Raw genomic sequence first — 18,373 nt, forward strand, 5'->3', positions numbered from 1 at the left:
ACAAGAGGACAGTACAAATTACTGTTCGACGGTTTTTTACTGTTGGGCAGTAAACGTTGGTTAATGTGAACACATCAATTTAAATGCATGCGCCACTTGAAAAATAAAATCTGTCCCAGAAAAAAAACGGGACAGTAAAAAACTGTGCAGTGTGAACCTAGTGTTACGGAGGTATGTAGCTTGTAGCTTCCCTTTCAGAAAGTATTATTGCATCTACCAACCTACCTATTCCCCCCCCCCCTTCCTCATCGCATCCCGCGTACCTTCTAGGTAGGTAAGTAGGTATATTAAAACACCCACCAACAAACAGTATTTCTCTCGTTTATTTAAATTTCGTAAAAAAATAATAATAATAAAATAATAAAAAAATAAATAAAAATAAACAAGGTTATATTTGCATATTTGTAAAATATAGGTACTCATGAAATGACCTTATTTAGACTGTGGGAGTAAAGGGACTTTCAAGTCTCATTTTGGCAGGATATTCTATCCTATTCTGTTTCCTATTATCCTATCTAAGCTCCAAGCACATTTTTCCGTCACCTTACATCTAGCTTGTTCCATATTACTTTACGTGCCCACCTGTCGTAAGTTTCATCCGATTTTTTTTCCCAAATGTTCTGTAGACAACGTAATTTGAATGAGAGTGTTCCCACTACGCCCGACACGATTGTTTTCCGAACGACAAATGTGAACAGGCCTTTAGGTACCTTGTTTTGTTGACCTGTACCCGGACCTCACTTTGAGGTTAAAGTTCTTTCGTTTTTAATGCTATTGAGATTCTTTCATTTTGAAGACAGGTCCCGGGCACTTGAATTTCATGTATGTCTAGCTGATAGCCAATAAGAACGAAACCCGTCATGGGCTGTTCGAAAGTGTTGGATAAAAATCATGAATAATTTGTTGGAAAGCATAGAGCCGGGTGTCTACCAGACTGGAAAACCGGGAATTTCACGGAGACTGGAAAAGTCAGGGAATTTCACAGAAAATGAAAAACATAAAAAAAAGTCGGGAAATTTTTCAAAGCCACTAATCAGGTATATTTTCCTTCCCTTACAGATGCATTCCACAAACAAACCGTAGAAGTAGACCTTACTGTAGCATGCGTATGTGAACTCAATACTATCGTAAGGAATGGAGTACGATGGCCTATCATCTATGGAGTAGGTAAGTAACCAGTTGTATTTCCAACAGGGTACATTTTATTACAGCCTTATGGGATTGCAATATTATCCGCTGATGAGGGCCAAAAGCTCGAAACAGCTGTCCAGGGCTGTTATAACCCATTCGAAGATTCGTATAAATTCAACCTGACTTTTAGGGCTGTTTGCCCCTACACCTAAGCCTGGGTTGCCCTTACACCTAGGTATCTGGTTTTATTCTCTCTCTCTCTCTCTCTCTCTCTCTCTCTCACTCTCACTCTCTCTGGTAATTAAATTAAACCTGATAGCAAATAAAAGTAGGGACCTAAGGAAAATGATATCAGACAATAAATTGAGGAAAATGATAGCAGACAATAAATTTGACTATTATAGAAAAAGGCAGAAGACAATAAAACTACAATAAATATGACAGCAAATAAAAATATAATAGGTGAAAAAACAATTATAATAAAATTACCTACTTATAAGTGAAAACTCCATAATTAAAATAAAATTACTCACCTTTTGATAAGAAAATAGGAAAATCGTTGAAAACGTTTCTTGGGACTCCAAATCTGTTGACCATTTTCATTTCTGTCTTCGCCCTGGCTTGGGAAGGACCATCTAGAAATATACAATGAGTAAGTAGATCACCACCATAAAACTTGCCACTTTGCATTTACCTCTTCGCTAAAGTTTTGAATTAAAAACATTGAACACATATTAAATTTATAAAATGTATATATATTATATATATATATAAAAAAATCACTGTGAATAAGTTATCACCTACAATTACAGAAGAAACCCATTTAAAATATTGCACAAATATTAAAAATTGTTTTAGGCTTAAATTAGGAGTCTGGCTGGTGGACTTTGAACAGGGAGTATACCAACCTTGAATTTCCTTGGCAAAAGAAATAGCAAAGGTTGAGTGCCAAGAGCATCCATCCACTCGTAAAAATTTTGTAGCCTAAACCACCCTAAATAACGATATAACTCATTGCCTCACACTGTAACTCACTCTCCTCTTTTTCCAGATTGGATATTACTATCCCTGCTCATTGTGACGTCACACATTGGAGCTTACTCTCAATCTACAGCTGGAAACGTTACCACGACTCCAACGCTCAAAGGTGCCAACGAAACATTACCAAATCAAAATAGAACAGCAATTGGAGGAAGATACCTTCTGCACGACAACTTCGTCAACGAAATAGTCGAGGTGAACGAAAAATTACTACCAAATGGAGCAAAAGTTCACGAGAAGAAAACAAAGGTGGAGTACATCGAGATTACAACCAAAGTCCCTGACAATGAGCACTATGTCTCAAGTAAAATAGTCTACGAGGCAAGCCGTAGTTACAACCAACTCATAGGCCAAGAGCGCAAAACCAAGTCAAAGCATGGAATGCTGGCGAAAATTATAACCATCATGAGAGGATTCCTTCGAAATAATAAAAAACTGAGCAAAAACTTCCGCAGCATACTTGAAAAGTACGTTGAAAAGGGGAGAGCGATCCAACGTAGAAAAGTATACAAAGAGGTATTGACGGAGTATTTCCATTCACTATTACGAGACGTTTCAAACATTGATGTTAGCGCTAGAAGTGTACTTGTCAACAAAGTCAATGAAATTATTGATAGTGCTATTCAGAACGACGTATCAGTGAAAGGACAAAAAGATTACAAGCCGCTGTTGTCAAACATTATTGAAAGATTGTTACAAAATGAAAAGGACAGGAAAATTTTGAAGAAGATAGATTCCACAATCGATACCACCGTAAAAATGTGCAAGCACAGAAAAGGTGATGTCAAGAAAATTATTTCCGGTATGGTCATACGTGCTTTATCATTCCTTGACTATAGAATCAAATTCCAACAGCCTGAAGATCACAAACAAGAAACAAAACATAGAAAAGTACTGGAAAAGAATGCCAGATCAAACAAAATCCCAGTCAGTCGGAACAGCAAAATAGAAAACGAAAATCAAGAAATAGATGAAACATACACAGAAGAAAAAATCACTATGATTGATTCTCAAAAACCAAATCAGAAAGATGAAACCAATGGAAAAAATAAAGGCAGTAAAGGAGAAATAGTTCAACATGTAATTGAAAAGAATATTGTTGTTGATCAGAATCAAGGAGAAAAGGAAAATAATAAAGACAACTCGCCTCAAAAGAACGATAAGAATGCCAAATCGAAGATAATCCCAGTCAATCATAACAAGAAAACTCAAAAGAATAATCAAGGAATAGATGAAACATACACAGAAGAAAAAATCACTATGATTGATTCTCAAAAACCAAATCAGAAAGATGAAACCAATGGAAAAAATAAATCTTGTGAGATGTTCAGAATAGGCTGAAGGATTCCGAGTTCAATTCATCATGAGTAAGTGCATAGTATTCTAATAAATTCTATCATTTTAACAAAACAAAGTACTATCCTAACAAATTCTGTAGTTCAAATCCCCCACAAAAACACAAATGTGAAAAAAAAAGGCCAAGTTCCTATCCAAAATGTCGGCCTATAGGTAAAAGTGGTGAGATCAGAAAATTAGGGCCAAGTCTGCATTCTCAGAGGCCAAGTTCCTATCCAAAATGTCGGCCTATAGGTAAAAGTGGTGAGATCAGAAAATTAGGGCCAAGTCTGCATTCTCAGTTTTTCGTGCCTGCTGAAAATGCTGAATCTCAATTCCTTCAACCTTCTCTCAATTTCAACTTGGCTATGTTTTCCCTTCGGATTTCACGTTTAATTATGTATATAAAAAAAATATTTATCTGAGTAGGAAAAACATAGCCAAGTTGAAATCGAGAGAAGATTGAAGGAATTGAGATTCAGCCTTTTCAGCAGGCACGAAAAACTGAGAATGCAGACTTGGCCTTAATTTAAATTCCTACCCAGCACCACTTTTAATAATAATAATAAAAAAAAAAAATATTTATCTGAGTAGGAAAAACATAGCCAAGTTGAAATCGAGAGAAGGTTGATGGAATTGAGATTCAGCCTTTTCAGCAGGCACGAAAAACTGAGAATGCAGACTTGGCCTTAATTTAAATTCCTACCCAGTTCCCAGTTTACCTTTCTCGGTGTTGGGGTTCTGAAGGTAGAGCGATCAGTGTGTGAATGAATCTCGCTTTCTTATAACAGGTTCCTTGGCATTTGTACTATACTCGTAGAAGTACCTTTTAAGGAGTAGGAAGATTATATCTACATGTATACCTGAATTATATACCATGTATACCTATTTATGAATTTAAATAATAAAGAAAAAAAGGCCAAGTTCCTATCCAAAATGTCGGCCTATAGGTAAAAGTGGTGAGATCAGAAAATTAGGGCCAAGTCTGCATTCTCAGTTTTAAGGAGTAGGAAGATTATATCTACATGTATACCTATTTATGAATTTAAATAATAAAGAAAAAAAGTCTACATTCTAATTTAACTTGTTTTCTATCCTATACGTGCAATATTTTATTCTACAGCATCAGTCTACAGCATCAGTTTGTTTAATTAATTTTTGGTTATGTCGCCAATGGTTGCTACAAGACTCTTCAAGAAACCGAGTCATTTAGTGCCATGACTGAAAACCTTTTTTTCATTTGAATAAAACAGTCAAAAGTCTTGAGCAAAATGGATATAATTCCGGGACTGTCAAATTTGAGTCCTACGAACCCCTCCTTCATCAAAATCTAAAGGCCAGGGCCTCATGATTTAGAAATTAGACTACGGTTATCTGGGATTAAGCCATCTGCTTGGTTGAATTAAACAATCTGATTGGTTGAATTAAGCAATCTGATCTGGGATTAAACAATCTGATTGGTTGAAATAAGCAATCCGTTCTGGGATCAAGCAATATGATCGGGTAAATTAAACAATCTGTTCTGGGATTAAGCAATCTGATCTGGGATTAAACAATTGGTTGAATTAAACAATCTGATTGGTTGAATTAAACAATCTGATTGGTTGAATTAAGCAATCTGATCTGGGATTAAACAATCTGATTGGTTGAATTAAGCAATCCGTTCTGGGATCAAAAAGGAACCAAATATAGTCAGAAAATTTTTGAAGGAGAAAAATAAATCAAAGGTTAAAGACATGATCATCGATCGATACAATAAAATAAAAGATGAGAAGCATAGGAAGTCCCCCAGATTCAATTTTAACAAATTGTGAAAGGAACCAAATATAGTCGGAAAATTTTTGAAGGCGAAAAATAAATCGAAGGTTAAAGACATGATCATCGATCGATACAATAAAATAAAAGATGAGAAGCATAGGAAGTCCCCCAGATTCAATTTTAACAAATTGTCACCAGAGACTAAAGAAGCATATGAAAAGATTGAAAGAGATGTGTTGAATACATTAGAAAGACAGGGAAAACTTGAGAAAATAGATAAACGACTGAGGAGAAAAATCGTGAAGGCCATTTATAAAAAAGACTTTGGACACAGGGATTTCATATCCTATGACCTTATCAAAAACTTGCTGACAGAATTAGGCTACACTGTGACAGGCGAGAGCGACTGTTGTGATAAAGCCCAAGAAGATTGTGTGAAAGCAAAGGAACAACTTGAACAGGATTTGAGGAATAGAAACAACTTACAAAACTTCAACAAATACATCAATGGAAAGCTTTATGATGTGAAATTCGCATCCAACATTGTTCACAACAAATCTGACAAAGCAGTATATTTATTCAAAACTTTCGAACAAGAATTACAAAAAAACCAGTTCGATGACAGCACTTTGGCTCGAGCGCTTTCTACGGAAATGAAAATGTTCCGGAAGATATTGACATATTTATCAGTTATGCAAACCTATCAAGAAGAAACCTGCTATTCTTGTCTGGTGGAGGAAAGGAAAATATTTTTCAATAAAAATCCTTTGAAAACAAACACAATTATCTATAGACAAAACAGATATGATGCTGGCTATCAAATTACTTTAGATGAACCTAACAAATTGGTTGATGCATCCATTAAAACGTACGTGCATGTTGATAACAGAGATTTCAACAAAATTAAGATAACTGAAGATATCTCTCCATATATTAACAAAGGCGATCCAATCCCAGGAGATTTGAAGAAATACACGACAATTTTGAATTTGGAGTTCATCGCAGATAATAATAAAGACGTGCGAGTAGAATTAGAACTAGATGGAATTGATTTTCAGAGTTTGAACATTGACTTGATTGTGAAAGGGATTAAAGTTCAAGGACATATCATACCGAACGGTCAGACACAAAAGGAAATTGTAGGCAAGACCAAATGGAAAATATTGAAAGCAGACGTAGACAAGTTTGATGTTAACTCAGACCCTAGTGCTGATTTGGAAACATGTTTAGTATGAATGTGCATAAACAAGCTAACCAATCTAATATTTATTTAATTTGTACTATACTCGTAGAAGTACCTCTTAAGGAGTAGGAAGATTATATCTACATGTATACCTGAATTATATACCATGTATACCTATTTATGAATTTAAATAATAAAGAAAAAAAGTCTACATTCTAATGTAACTTGTTTTCTATCCTATACGTGCAATATTTTATTCTACAGCATCAGTTTGTTTAATTAATTTTTTGTTATGTCGCCAATGGTTGCTACAAGACTCTTCAAGAAACTGAGTCATTTAGTGCCATGACTGAAAACCTTTTTTTCATTTGAATAAATTCCCAAATGTTCTGTAGACAACGTAATTTGAATGAGAGTGTTCCCACTACGCCCGACACGATTGTTTTCCGAACGACAAATGTGAACAGGCCTTTAGGTACCTTGTTTTGTTGACCTGTACCCGGACCTCACTTTGAGGTTAAAGTTCTTTCGTTTTTAATGCTATTGAGATTCTTTCATTTTGAAGACAGGTCCCGGGCACTTGAATTTCCATTTTCCATTGTATTGTTTTATGTTTAAATAGTTTTATTACATTTTAAGTATAAAAAAAGTATACCTTATTATTATTATATTTTATATACATTCAATATATTATATTTTATATAGAAAAATATTGAGCCTGTATTTATTTTCAGTCAGTTACTGCTAAACAGGAAGGAAAGAGTGGGTTTGATCCCAGTTGGGGGCATGATTTTTTTTTCTTCTTTTTGAATTTACAGAGGGAAACCACCTATGTAATCCAGGATCATTGGTTCAACAGCAAGGTAATTGATGTAGGAGTGATGGAAAATAATTTTATTATTTTCTTTAAAAGAGCTAGTGTAGAAGGGAGGTCCCACATTGACGTCTTTTTTTTTTATATCAGTACTTTTTGTGGAGGGTAACTCTTGACGTTAATTTTTTACACGAATTGTTTTTTGGGGGGATCAATAAATTACAACTAAAAAGAGTAAAAGTAAAACTATCATTCACAGGTACCCAAAATAACAGTAAAATTTAAAGTTGGTATAGTTACTAATATTAGCAAAAAAAAAAATAAAAAAATAAAATAATAATAAAAAAAAAATAAAAAAAGGTAATTAATATTTTAATAGAATAATGAAAGAGGTAATTAAATTAAACCTGGTAGCAAATAAAAGTAGGGACCTAAGGAAAATGATATCAGACAATAAATTGAGGAAAATGATAGCAGACAATAAATTTGACTATTATAGAAAAAGGCAGAAGACAATAAAACTACAATAAATATGACAGCAAATAAAAATATAATAGGTGAAAAAACAATTATAATAAAATTACCTACTTATAAGTGAAAACTCCATAATTAAAATAAAATTACTCACCTTTTGATAAGAAAATAGGAAAATCGGTATTGGGAAAAATCCTACAATGCTGCAGTGAGCACCAAAGTTGTGACATAATAACACAAAGAAATTGCATTTACATTTACTATGTGAGGACACAGCTTGAGATTTTGAAAACTTCTATGGCCGAACAGTCTCCTACCATGTTCACAGGAAGAGATGTTTTAGCGCTAAGACATCTCTTTGCTAACAACGGAGGTTTTAGCGTCCCAAAATCGAAGAGAGGCGTACAGGATAGAACAGAATATACCTTGTTTATACCACCAGCATAGGTCTGAAAAGTCCCTTTACTTTCGCAGTCCAAACAAGGTCTATTGCCGATATCTAGTCTGGCGCAGTCTAAACAGGATAGGAGAAAGCCAGTCGCTCCTGGTAATAGAATATACCTTGTTTATACCACCAGCATAGGTCTGAAAAGTCGCTTTACTTTCGCAGTCCAAACAAGGTCTATTGCCGATATCTAGTCTGGCGCAGTCTAAACAGGATAGGAGAAAGCCAGTCGCTCCTGGCCTAAGTTTGCCCAGGGCGGGAATTGAACTTGCGACCTAGCGCTTACAAGGTAGACGCGTATAGTGTATGCCTGATAGTGAATGGCCGGCCTAAGGCCATTCACTATCAGGCAGACCTGACGGGTCGCCGGAAGGACTTATTATTGCTGCCATACACTAGCAGGTAGACCTGACAGGCGCACCTGTTCAGGCGTATCCGTCAGGTTTACCTGACAGTGAATGGTCGGCCTTACACCTCAGAGGCTGAAAATTTTGAAATAAACCAATCAAAAAATACTTAATCCAAGATTAAGAGTTAATCATAGTTTTATCCCTGAGTGTGGCTCCGGCCATAAGACTTGTACTTAAATGTTTAATGACCAATCTTACCTCTGAGAGTTAACAGTGTCAAGGGTTTTCTTTGACGTCACCCATTTGATTTACAGAGGACAGTTTTTCTTAAGCTCTGGATTTGGATAAACAGAAAACTCTCTGTGGTAAGATCCGGTATAAAGCTGTGGCCACACATTGTCGACCGACCATCGATTGATGTCAACTGAACCGTCCACAGTGCCTCGACAACATAGATTCACCTCATCGGTCGACGGCCGGTCAACTATGTGAGGAGTCAGCTCCCATGGTGTAGTGGTCACTGCACTCGCCTTGCACGCGGGAGACCCGGGTTCGATTCCCGGCGGGGTCAAGAATTGGCGTAGTGGTCACTGCACTCGCCTTGCACGCGGGAGACCCGGGTTCGATTCCCGGCGGGGTCAAGAAATTTGTATCTGCAAAGGATTGATTCCGTGACTGGCTATTGCGTGGGGCCCACTCAGCCTCGTGAGGAAAATGAGTAGCTATGACATGTAAATGCGCATAGCGACCGGTGCCAGTCCAAATGTTGTATGAACAATGAGGCCCACTCAGCCTCGTCAGGAAAATGAGTAGCTATGACATGTAAATGCGCATAGCGACCGGTGCCAGCATGGTAGAAAAACATTGGTTGTTAGGATGATTGAGATATGTATTGGGAAAAATCCTACAATGCTGCAGTGAGCACCAAAGTTGTGACATAATAACACAAAGAAATCGTATTGGGAAAAATCCTACAATGCTGCAGTGAGCACCAAAGTTGTGACATAATAACACAAAGAAATTGTTAATTTTACTATGTGAGGACACAGCTTGAGATTTTGAAAACTTCTATGGCCGAACAGTCTCCTACCATGTTCACAGGAAGAGATGTTTTAGCGCTAAGACATTTCTTTGCTAACAACGGAGGTCTTAGCGTCCCAAAATCGAAGAGAGGCGTACAGGATAGAACAGAATATACCTTGTTTATACCACCAGCATAGGTCCGAAAAGTCCCTTTACTTTCGCAGTCCAAACAAGGTCTATTGCCGATATCTAGTCTGGCACAGTCTAAACAGGATAGAAAGCCAGTCGCTCCTGGCCTAAGTTTGCCCAGGGCGGGAATTGAACTTGCGACCTAGCGCTTGCTTAACCCCACACTCAAAAAGCCCAAACTGAGGCTTAGGTGTAGGGGCTGGTCAGCCCCAAAGGACGGGTTGAGCTTCTACGAATCTAGCGCTTACAAGGTAGATGCGCTACCTTCCAAGGTCACTAGGCTGGGTTTGTATTCATCGTATCGTATAGTGTATGCCTGATAGTGAATGGCCTTAGGCTGGCCATTCACTATCAGGCAGACCTGACAGGTCGCCGGAAGGACTTATTATTGCTGCGATACACTAGCAAGTAGACCTGACAGGCGCACCTGTTCAGGCGTATCCGTCAGGTTTACCTGACAGTGAATGGTCGGCCTTACACCTCAGCCACTTGAGGGTTTTTGCGTACACTTCCAATAGACCAATACTTTTAGTATACTACTACATGTAGGAGGTTCAGAAAGTGTCCTGGTTTAAGGGATATGGAGTTGGTTGGTTAACAAACGATTTGACAACCAACTTTCAGGATGATAATAATGATAATAATAATATATCAATTAATAGGTGAACTTATCATTCAGAAAAAAAAAAAGACGACAAACCTATTTCTTATACCCTCATAATAATTGGGGCTTAATCAACCAATTTTTATGCCCTAATAATTAAACGGAGGTCTACGCAATATCATTAAATGTATCAGGTGTCACCAAATTACCACTAAATGGACCATTAAGTCCATTTTTTTCTCTATACAAACGCTATTAAAATACAATAACAGCTATTGCAAAACGGCTGAGACTTGATATCAGCAATATTGTTTTATATTTCACCACCAAGTGATACATCATTAATTAATTAATTGATTAATTTGAATTTATTACACATAATAATAAAAAGTTGAAGGTTACTTCTTGTTATCAGACTTTGCTATAACTTTTTTTTTATAGGTAAGTTGTTAAGAAAATGACTAAGTGTAAAATAAATTGTTATTTTACAGTCCTTTTGATATATTTTTTTTGATATATCACGTTATATTTTTTGGCCATTAGTTAGGTGCACATTTGAATTCTGGCATTCACCATCGTCCATTTCTTGTGAGAATAGGTAAGTTGTTAAGAAAATGACTAAGTGTAAAATAAATTGTTATTTTACAGTCCTTTTGATATATTTTGTTATCTTTTTTGATATATCACGTTATATTTTTTGGCCATTAGTTAGGTGCACATTTGAATTCTGGCATTCACCATCGTCCATTTCTTGTGAGAACAAGAAAACTCAAAAGAATAATCAAGAAATAGATGAAACATACACAGAAGAAAAAATCACTATGATTGATTCTCAAAAACCAAATCAGAAAGATGAAACCAATGGAAAAAATAAAGGCAGTAAAGGAGAAATAGTTCAACATGTAATTGAAGAGAATATTGTTGAGGATCAAGGAAAAAAGGAAAATAATAAAGACAACTTACCCCAAAAGAACGATAAGAAAGCCAGATCGATGATAATCCCAGTCAATCATAACAAGAAAACTCAAAAGAATAATCAAGAAATAGATGAAACATACACAGAAGAAAAAATCACTATGATTGATTCTCAAAAACCAAATCAGAAAGATGAAACCAATGGAAAAAATAAAGGCAGTAAAGGAGAAATAGTTCAACATGTAATTGAAGAGAATATTGTTGAGGATCAAGGAGAAAAGGAAAATAATAAAGACAACTTACCCCAAAAGAACGATAAGAATGCCAGATCAAACAAAATCCAAGTCAATCATAACAACAAAACTGAAAATAACAATCAAGGAGTAGTCAAAAAATACACAGAAGAAAAAATCATCATTCTAGATTCTCAAAAACCAAATGAGAAAAATGGAACTATAGGAAAAAATAAAAAGGATAAGAATGCCAGATCAAACAGAATCCTAGACGGTCGTAATGAAATTGGAAAGGACAATCAAGGAACAGTGACACAATTCTTAAAAGAAAACATAATGGTCCATGACCAAGATCAAGAAGAACTAAATATTCCTGCGAAGAGTTTGAAAATAATCATCAAAAAGAGGGCAAGGACTCTCATGAACGACCCTAGACCTAGAATATTGGAACAAGAAATTCTAAAATTAATCGTTAACATTCTGAGAAATGAAGAAACAAGAAAGAAAGTGAGACGTGTAATCGAAAAGGAACCGGTTCCTTGGAATAATAATAATAGTGCGTATTATTATTATTATTTTTTTTTTTACCTAATACCTACTGTATGTGTGTTTTATTTTTTACTTTACCTTTCCAAGATGTTCTGTGATATTTTAATTTTGTTTTTATTGTCTAACTATGTTTATTATTATACTGCTCGCATAGGACTGAAAAGTCCCTTTACTTCAGCAGTAGGCTTATTGAGGTCGAATTCACAAATTATATTGAGGATAAAATTCCATTTATATTGAGGATAAAATTCCATACCTCGGCTGGGATTGAACCTTGGCGGTGTTATTGTTGACAGTGGTCAGTTGGTGGTGGGTATCATATAAAGGTAATAAGTTTTGTAGTTACCTATTTCATAACTTTATCCCACTATTATTGAGGTCGAATTCACAAATTATATTGAGGATAAAATTCCATTTATATTGAGGATAAAATTCCATACCTCGGCTGGGATTGAACCCAAGCCCTCCTGTTTACCAGGAGAGCGTCTTGACCACTACACCACCATAATATGTTTTGTTTTCAGTGAAACTCTTCCTGCTACTCCTGGCACTCGTCTTCAGCGCCGCTACCCAGGAGCTGAAAGAGAAATCAATCATTGTGAACAAATCCACGGAGACTAAAACCATGCGAGATGATGACGAAGACCCACCTCCTCCTCCTCCTCCGGACAACCCAGTTTACCTTTCTCGGTGTTGGGGTTCTGAAGGTAGAGCGATCAGTGTGTGAATGAATCTCGCTTTCTTATAACAGGTTCCTTGTCCTCCGGACCAGAAAATAAACACAAATGAAACCCAAAGCCAGAAAGTAGACAAAACGAAAGAAGTGCCGATAACAGTCAAAGGGACCAGAAAATAAACACAAATGAAACCCAAAGCCAGAAAGTAGACAAAACGAAAGAAGTGCCGATAACAGTCAAAGAAAATGAGACTGTTGGGAATGGAACTAAGAGAACATCTGGGGGGAAAAAAGCCAGAACAATTACACGGAAACAAAAACAAAAGAACGAGAAAAGCCCCACCAAGGAAAGTTGGAGTAACCCGATAACAGTCCAAGATGGTGAGGTGATTGACTACGGGAATGGAACAGTTGTGAGAATATCTCGAGTGGAAAAATCTAGGATAATTAAACAGAATCAAAATCAACCGAACGAGAAAAGCCCCAGATTGGAAATTTGGAGAAGACTAATAGAAGAAACAATTGGGAAAATAGTCAATAACACGATTCGACCCCAGTACGATGGCATTTTAAAGGAAATCAGAACCATTAAAGATAAACAACAAAATATTGACAACAAAATAGGTGTCATTGAAAAGAGTCAAAAAGATTTCAGCGATAGAATCATCAAGGAAAGAGATCTCGATAGAAACGCTACAAAACAATTTCAATCTGCACTTGAAGCAATACAGAATAATCAACAAACCATGAAAGATGACTTGTCCAAATCTATGGTCAACACCACAAATAAGATAGCAAATCAATTGGAAGGTAATTTGATTAAACAAGAGAAAGAAAGAGGACGAATACATGAAGCACTAAGCAAAATTGACAACGATATCAAAAACGTAGAAAGTGAGATAAAAAATAAAGTTGAACCAGTTCAAAATATAGTAGCAAGAGGTTTAAAAGATATTAATGAGAGGGAGAAGAATAAAACTAATGTCAATATTGAAGAGATAATGAAAAAAATACTCGAAAAAGAAATGGCAGTGGTCCAAATGTTTAGTAAAAATGTATCACAGAATATGGACAAAATACAAAAACTCAGTAATGATTCTAACAAGAGTATTTTAAATATCAAAGAACAGCTAACAAAAGGAATAGAATCAATTAATAAGGACAATGGTTTAAACGGACAAAAATTGGTAAATGATGTGCATGCTGTAATTCATGAAAATGGAGCACTCTTCCAAAATGCACTGAGTTTAGCTCAAAAGCAATCACACAACGATATAATCGACACAAAATATAAATTGATTAAAGAACTACAAAATCTAAATACGGAACTTCATAAAAGACTCAAGGAACAAAATGATACAATCAATGGTGCGAAGAAAGTGATCTTATCAGATATTTGGAATATTAAAGAGGATCTTACTAAGCATAAAAAAGATCAGAAAACATTTTTAGAGTTAATACTAAGAATCCAGGAAACTATTCGGGAAGATATCAAAAATGCTACATATGAGAAAATGAAAAATGTTCCATTCGTTGAAATTGAAAAATATATTGAAAACGCAAGAAGGTTAATCGAAAAGCATCAGACTGACACGGCTAAAAATATCACTAGAAAAGTTGAATCATCCGGTGATAAAACTAGATATGAACTTTATCAAAACCTCAACAAACTTTTGAAAAACCTCACTACCAAACTAGAAAACGTTTCTCAAACAACAGCAAATGATTTAAAAAAAGAAATAAATGCATCAAGCAAAGATCTCTTGAGGAAGAATGATTTCGAAATAAAGCACCAAACAGATACTTTAAATCAATTAATAAAATCTCTTGGTACCAAAGACGCTGATAATGAGTTTAGCACAAAAATGAATGATCAACACGAAAATATCTTGAAAATACTGAAGACAATTGAAGACAATCTAGAAAGAAATAGAGGCGAAGTATTCTTACAACTGAAAAATATAAGTGACAGTTTAAACAATCGAACTGATGGGGAAGGATTTAAAAATATTTCTAAGAATTTGAACAATATTATGAAAGAACTAGTTACACTCAAACATATTCAAGAGGATGCCCTAAATTTTGATAAAAATCTCCACCCTCATCTGAAAAATCATACTTCAGAGATTAGCAGAGATTTTTCAAAAATTTTAAACAAAAGTGTCTCGAATATTCTGAATGATTTTAAGAAAAATAACAACAGAATACAAAAGAAACTTGAAGAAGAAGTAGACAAAATATTGATGGGCATAAATGACACGAAAATATATTTATCTCAAAAACTCTCAGACACCGAAAATAAAACAGGGAATGATTTGTTGAACAGAACAAAAAACATATTAGAACTCGTCAATAACATCAAGGATGACCAAAGTATTATAAAGAACCTTTTGAATAATGACCCAAAAATTGGGAATCACCAACAATTGATTTTGAGCATGAGAAAAATTCTCTGGGATATCGATGACATTAGAAAAGAGAACAAAAAAATCGTTGAAACAGATGAGAACATTTTGAAAGAATTTATTAATACAAATAATCACATTGAGAAAGCCATTGTAACATCAAAAATGAATGGCAAAGAAACACAGAAGACGACTGAAAATTTAGGAAAAAATATATTGCGGGAATTGCTAAACTTACAGAGGGCAGTAAATGAATATAATAAAAAATTATCCAATAACACTAATGGAGTAAGTCAAGATAATTCCACTTTAAAGAGGGATATTATAAAGCGCATTGATGAATTAGAAAAAACATTACAAAGAGGAATAGATAATGCGGGGACAAACATTTCAAACATAACACCAGGTGTACTTAATATGTTGGAAAAAACAAAACAGCATTTGTCAAATCTCATAAGTGATAATGGAAGAAATATTTCAAGGGTAATGAGGAATGGAATTGATGATACCAATAAAAATATAGAGAATGTAAAAAATAAATTATCAAAAAATATGAGATCAGTAATTAGGGAAACACAGAAAAGCATTAACGATGGGAAACTACAAATTCTAGATGAATTACATAAAGTAAATGAAAGTTTGAGCAAGGGAATAAATGTAAATAGGAAAGAATTTGCTTTTACCAAAAATGATTTTGACAAAAAATTCAACATTGTCAGAAATAATCAAAAAAGGTTGTTCCAAACTATCAAAGAGACTGAAACCAACTTGCTGGAGAGATTTAACAAAACAGACAAACGCATTTTGAAGATAAAAAAGGATCTTTTCAAGTATGGTTTAAAAAGAAAACTAAAGTCTATAAAATCAGAGAAGGATAAAGTTGATGAAATATTAGAAAATATTAAAGGAAACAAGGACTTGATAACAAATGCAAACCAAAAGATAGAAAAGTTCAACCGGATTTCAAAAGCAATAAAGTTAATTGGAAGAAACCAAAAAGGATTAAAGAAACATATCCTAAAAATCAAACAAAATCTAAAACAAAACAACAAACAAATATTGGAAGCAGAACTCATAAAAACACAGGTTCAGGCTAATGGCAGGTCTATTCAAGATCAATTACGAATATCGAGAGACATATTAGGAAATGTCAATTCGACAAAAAAATATATTTCCAACTTAAGAAATGAAATTACACAGGATATAGATAAAATCAAAGAAAATATTGATAAATCTAAAGGAGATATCACTGGAGTTGAGAATCGTTTATTAAATGAGATCAAAAAATCTAAACGTAAAATTATTAAAAAAATCGAGGACCCAAAACAGATAAAACATATAGAAAGACTCATAAAAAAAAGGGCGAGTAAAATTTTAAGGGAATTAAAAAAAGCTCGTGGTGATATCAGAAGAGAAAGTAATGAAACTCTAAAAAATACAGACAAGGCAAGGACAAACGTTGTTAATATTTTAAATGTGATTGGGAAAGAAGACAGTTCAAATTCGAAAAACAAAGACAATTCAAATTTAAAAAAGGATCTTGAAAAACCCCAGAAGAAAGATCAACTTATAATTGAAAATAATTGGCATAACAGTGAAACTAACAAGGATAAGGGGGACACTCGAATTATAAACCGAAACGATGAAGATGCATTTGAGAAAACTGAAAATAAAGACCATCGCAGAAATACTGGAATCGATTGGGATGACAATGGAACCAACAATTGGGACGACAATAAGACCAATAAGGATCAAAATGACTCTCTTAAAAACCGAATAAAAGATCAACTTAAGGAAACTTTAAAAGAAGATCGACTTGAGAGAACTGAAAAAGACCCTGTAAAAGATACTGGACTGGATTGGGATGACAATGAAACTAACAAGGATAAGGGGAACACTCAAGATAAAACAAATCAAGACGACTATGACAAAACTGAAAATAAAGACCCCGGTTGGCGATATTATACAAAATCTGCACGATCCAAGAAAGACATACCAAAGACTATATTTAAAAAGTGGGACTTGAAAGCAAGAATTCTGGATACGTTAGGTAAAAACTTATAAACAAGAAGTAACAATAGAAGGAAACAGCTTACCAAATTTCTTAATATTACCTCTATTAGAAACTGATTCCCAATCATATTTCTACTTAAGTCATAGCAGGTTTGTTTTTATTCAATAAGTTTAATATTAATACATGTATAAGAAGTAAATACCTATTTTGTCTAAAAACTCATATTTATGGAGTACGAAGCACTTTCTTGGTTTTCTTTTCTTTCTCTCTTTTATGTACTTTTAAATGTAGCCTTTTTTACGTAAATAATTTAAAAACTCATTTCGAAATAATAACTGTTCATAGGTCTAATACCATGGTATTGAGTTATGAAATGGGTAACTATAACTACAAAACTTATGGATACACGTTCCGGTTTTGATCTTATCCGACTCGAGTTTCGTCCATCTCCGTGGACTTTTTCAAGGAAACTGACGATGATGGCGGTGTTATTGTTGACAGTGGTCAGTTGGTGGTGGGTATCATATAAAGGTAATAAGTTTTGTAGTTACCTATTTCATAACTTTATAACGTTACGCGTGGTTTATATCCAAATGGGTAATCGCGTGATCCCGGCTCCACTCAGGCTGGGTGAGGAGGCGAATGGAGCGTAAAACCCCCGTCAGCAGTTATACAGTGTAGTTAAACCTATATGAAATAATCTAGGTACTCAGTTTCCATATTGGATCAGTTTCCATATTGGACCAGTGCCAGTGGTCAATTTCCCAAAATATTGGATCAGTTTCCATATTGGACCAGTGCCAGTGGTCAATTTCCCAAAATATTGGATCAGTTTCCATATTGGACCAGTGCCAGTGGTCAATTTCCCAAAATATTTGAGTTCCTTGAATAGGGAGGACTCGAATTGACGGCCTTTATCCGTTGTGATACGGAGAACCGGGCAATCCGATGAGTGTAGAAGGCCTTGGCGACAGTGGGAGCCTCTTGGTCTGCGAGAGGGATGACTTCGGGCCATCAAGTGAAGCGGTCGACCATGGTCAGACAGTAGCGGAAGCCGTCTGAGTGTGGCATGATGATCATGTCCAAGTTTATAATAATAGTGCTTATTTATACTGCTCGCATAGGACTGAAAAGTCCCTTTACTCCAGCAGTAGGCTACTACTATTATTGTGGTCAAATTCTCAAATTATATTGAGGATAAAATTCCATACATCGGCTGGGATTGAACCCTCGC

The 18,373-nt window shown here is 35.1% G+C and overlaps 2 protein-coding genes across 3 annotated transcripts; both read left to right on the plus strand.

Moving 5' to 3' along the window:
• Nucleotides 1–1,665: 1,665 nt before the first annotated feature.
• Nucleotides 1,666–17,189, plus strand: LOC103511844 (uncharacterized protein PFB0145c-like). The gene is made up of 6 exons (XM_026825479.1): nucleotides 1,666–1,783; nucleotides 2,183–3,410; nucleotides 11,147–12,051; nucleotides 12,569–12,720; nucleotides 12,924–13,530; nucleotides 16,618–17,189. The coding sequence occupies exons 1-6, from the start codon at nucleotides 1,780–1,782 to the stop codon at nucleotides 17,187–17,189; spliced, it is 3,468 nt and encodes a 1,155-aa protein (XP_026681280.1). The 5' UTR covers nucleotides 1,666–1,779.
• LOC108252709 lies at nucleotides 5,179–6,661 on the plus strand. Of its 2 annotated transcripts, none has more exons than XM_017445135.2 (2): nucleotides 5,179–5,306; nucleotides 5,445–6,661. In XM_017445135.2, exons 1-2 carry the CDS (start codon nucleotides 5,244–5,246, stop codon nucleotides 6,498–6,500), a joined length of 1,119 nt encoding a protein of 372 aa, XP_017300624.1. In that variant the 5' UTR covers nucleotides 5,179–5,243; the 3' UTR covers nucleotides 6,501–6,661. The 2 variants fall into 2 exon arrangements, with proteins under 2 accessions (XP_017300624.1, XP_026681275.1); XM_026825474.1 differs by having other exon boundaries at nucleotides 5,179–5,299; nucleotides 5,438–6,661.
• Nucleotides 17,190–18,373: the final 1,184 nt, after the last annotated feature.

The sequence above is a fragment of the Diaphorina citri genome, unplaced genomic scaffold, assembly GCF_000475195.1.
Source record: "Diaphorina citri unplaced genomic scaffold, Diaci psyllid genome assembly version 1.1 scaffold757, whole genome shotgun sequence".
Classification (NCBI taxonomy): Eukaryota; Metazoa; Arthropoda; class Insecta; order Hemiptera; family Psyllidae; genus Diaphorina; species Diaphorina citri.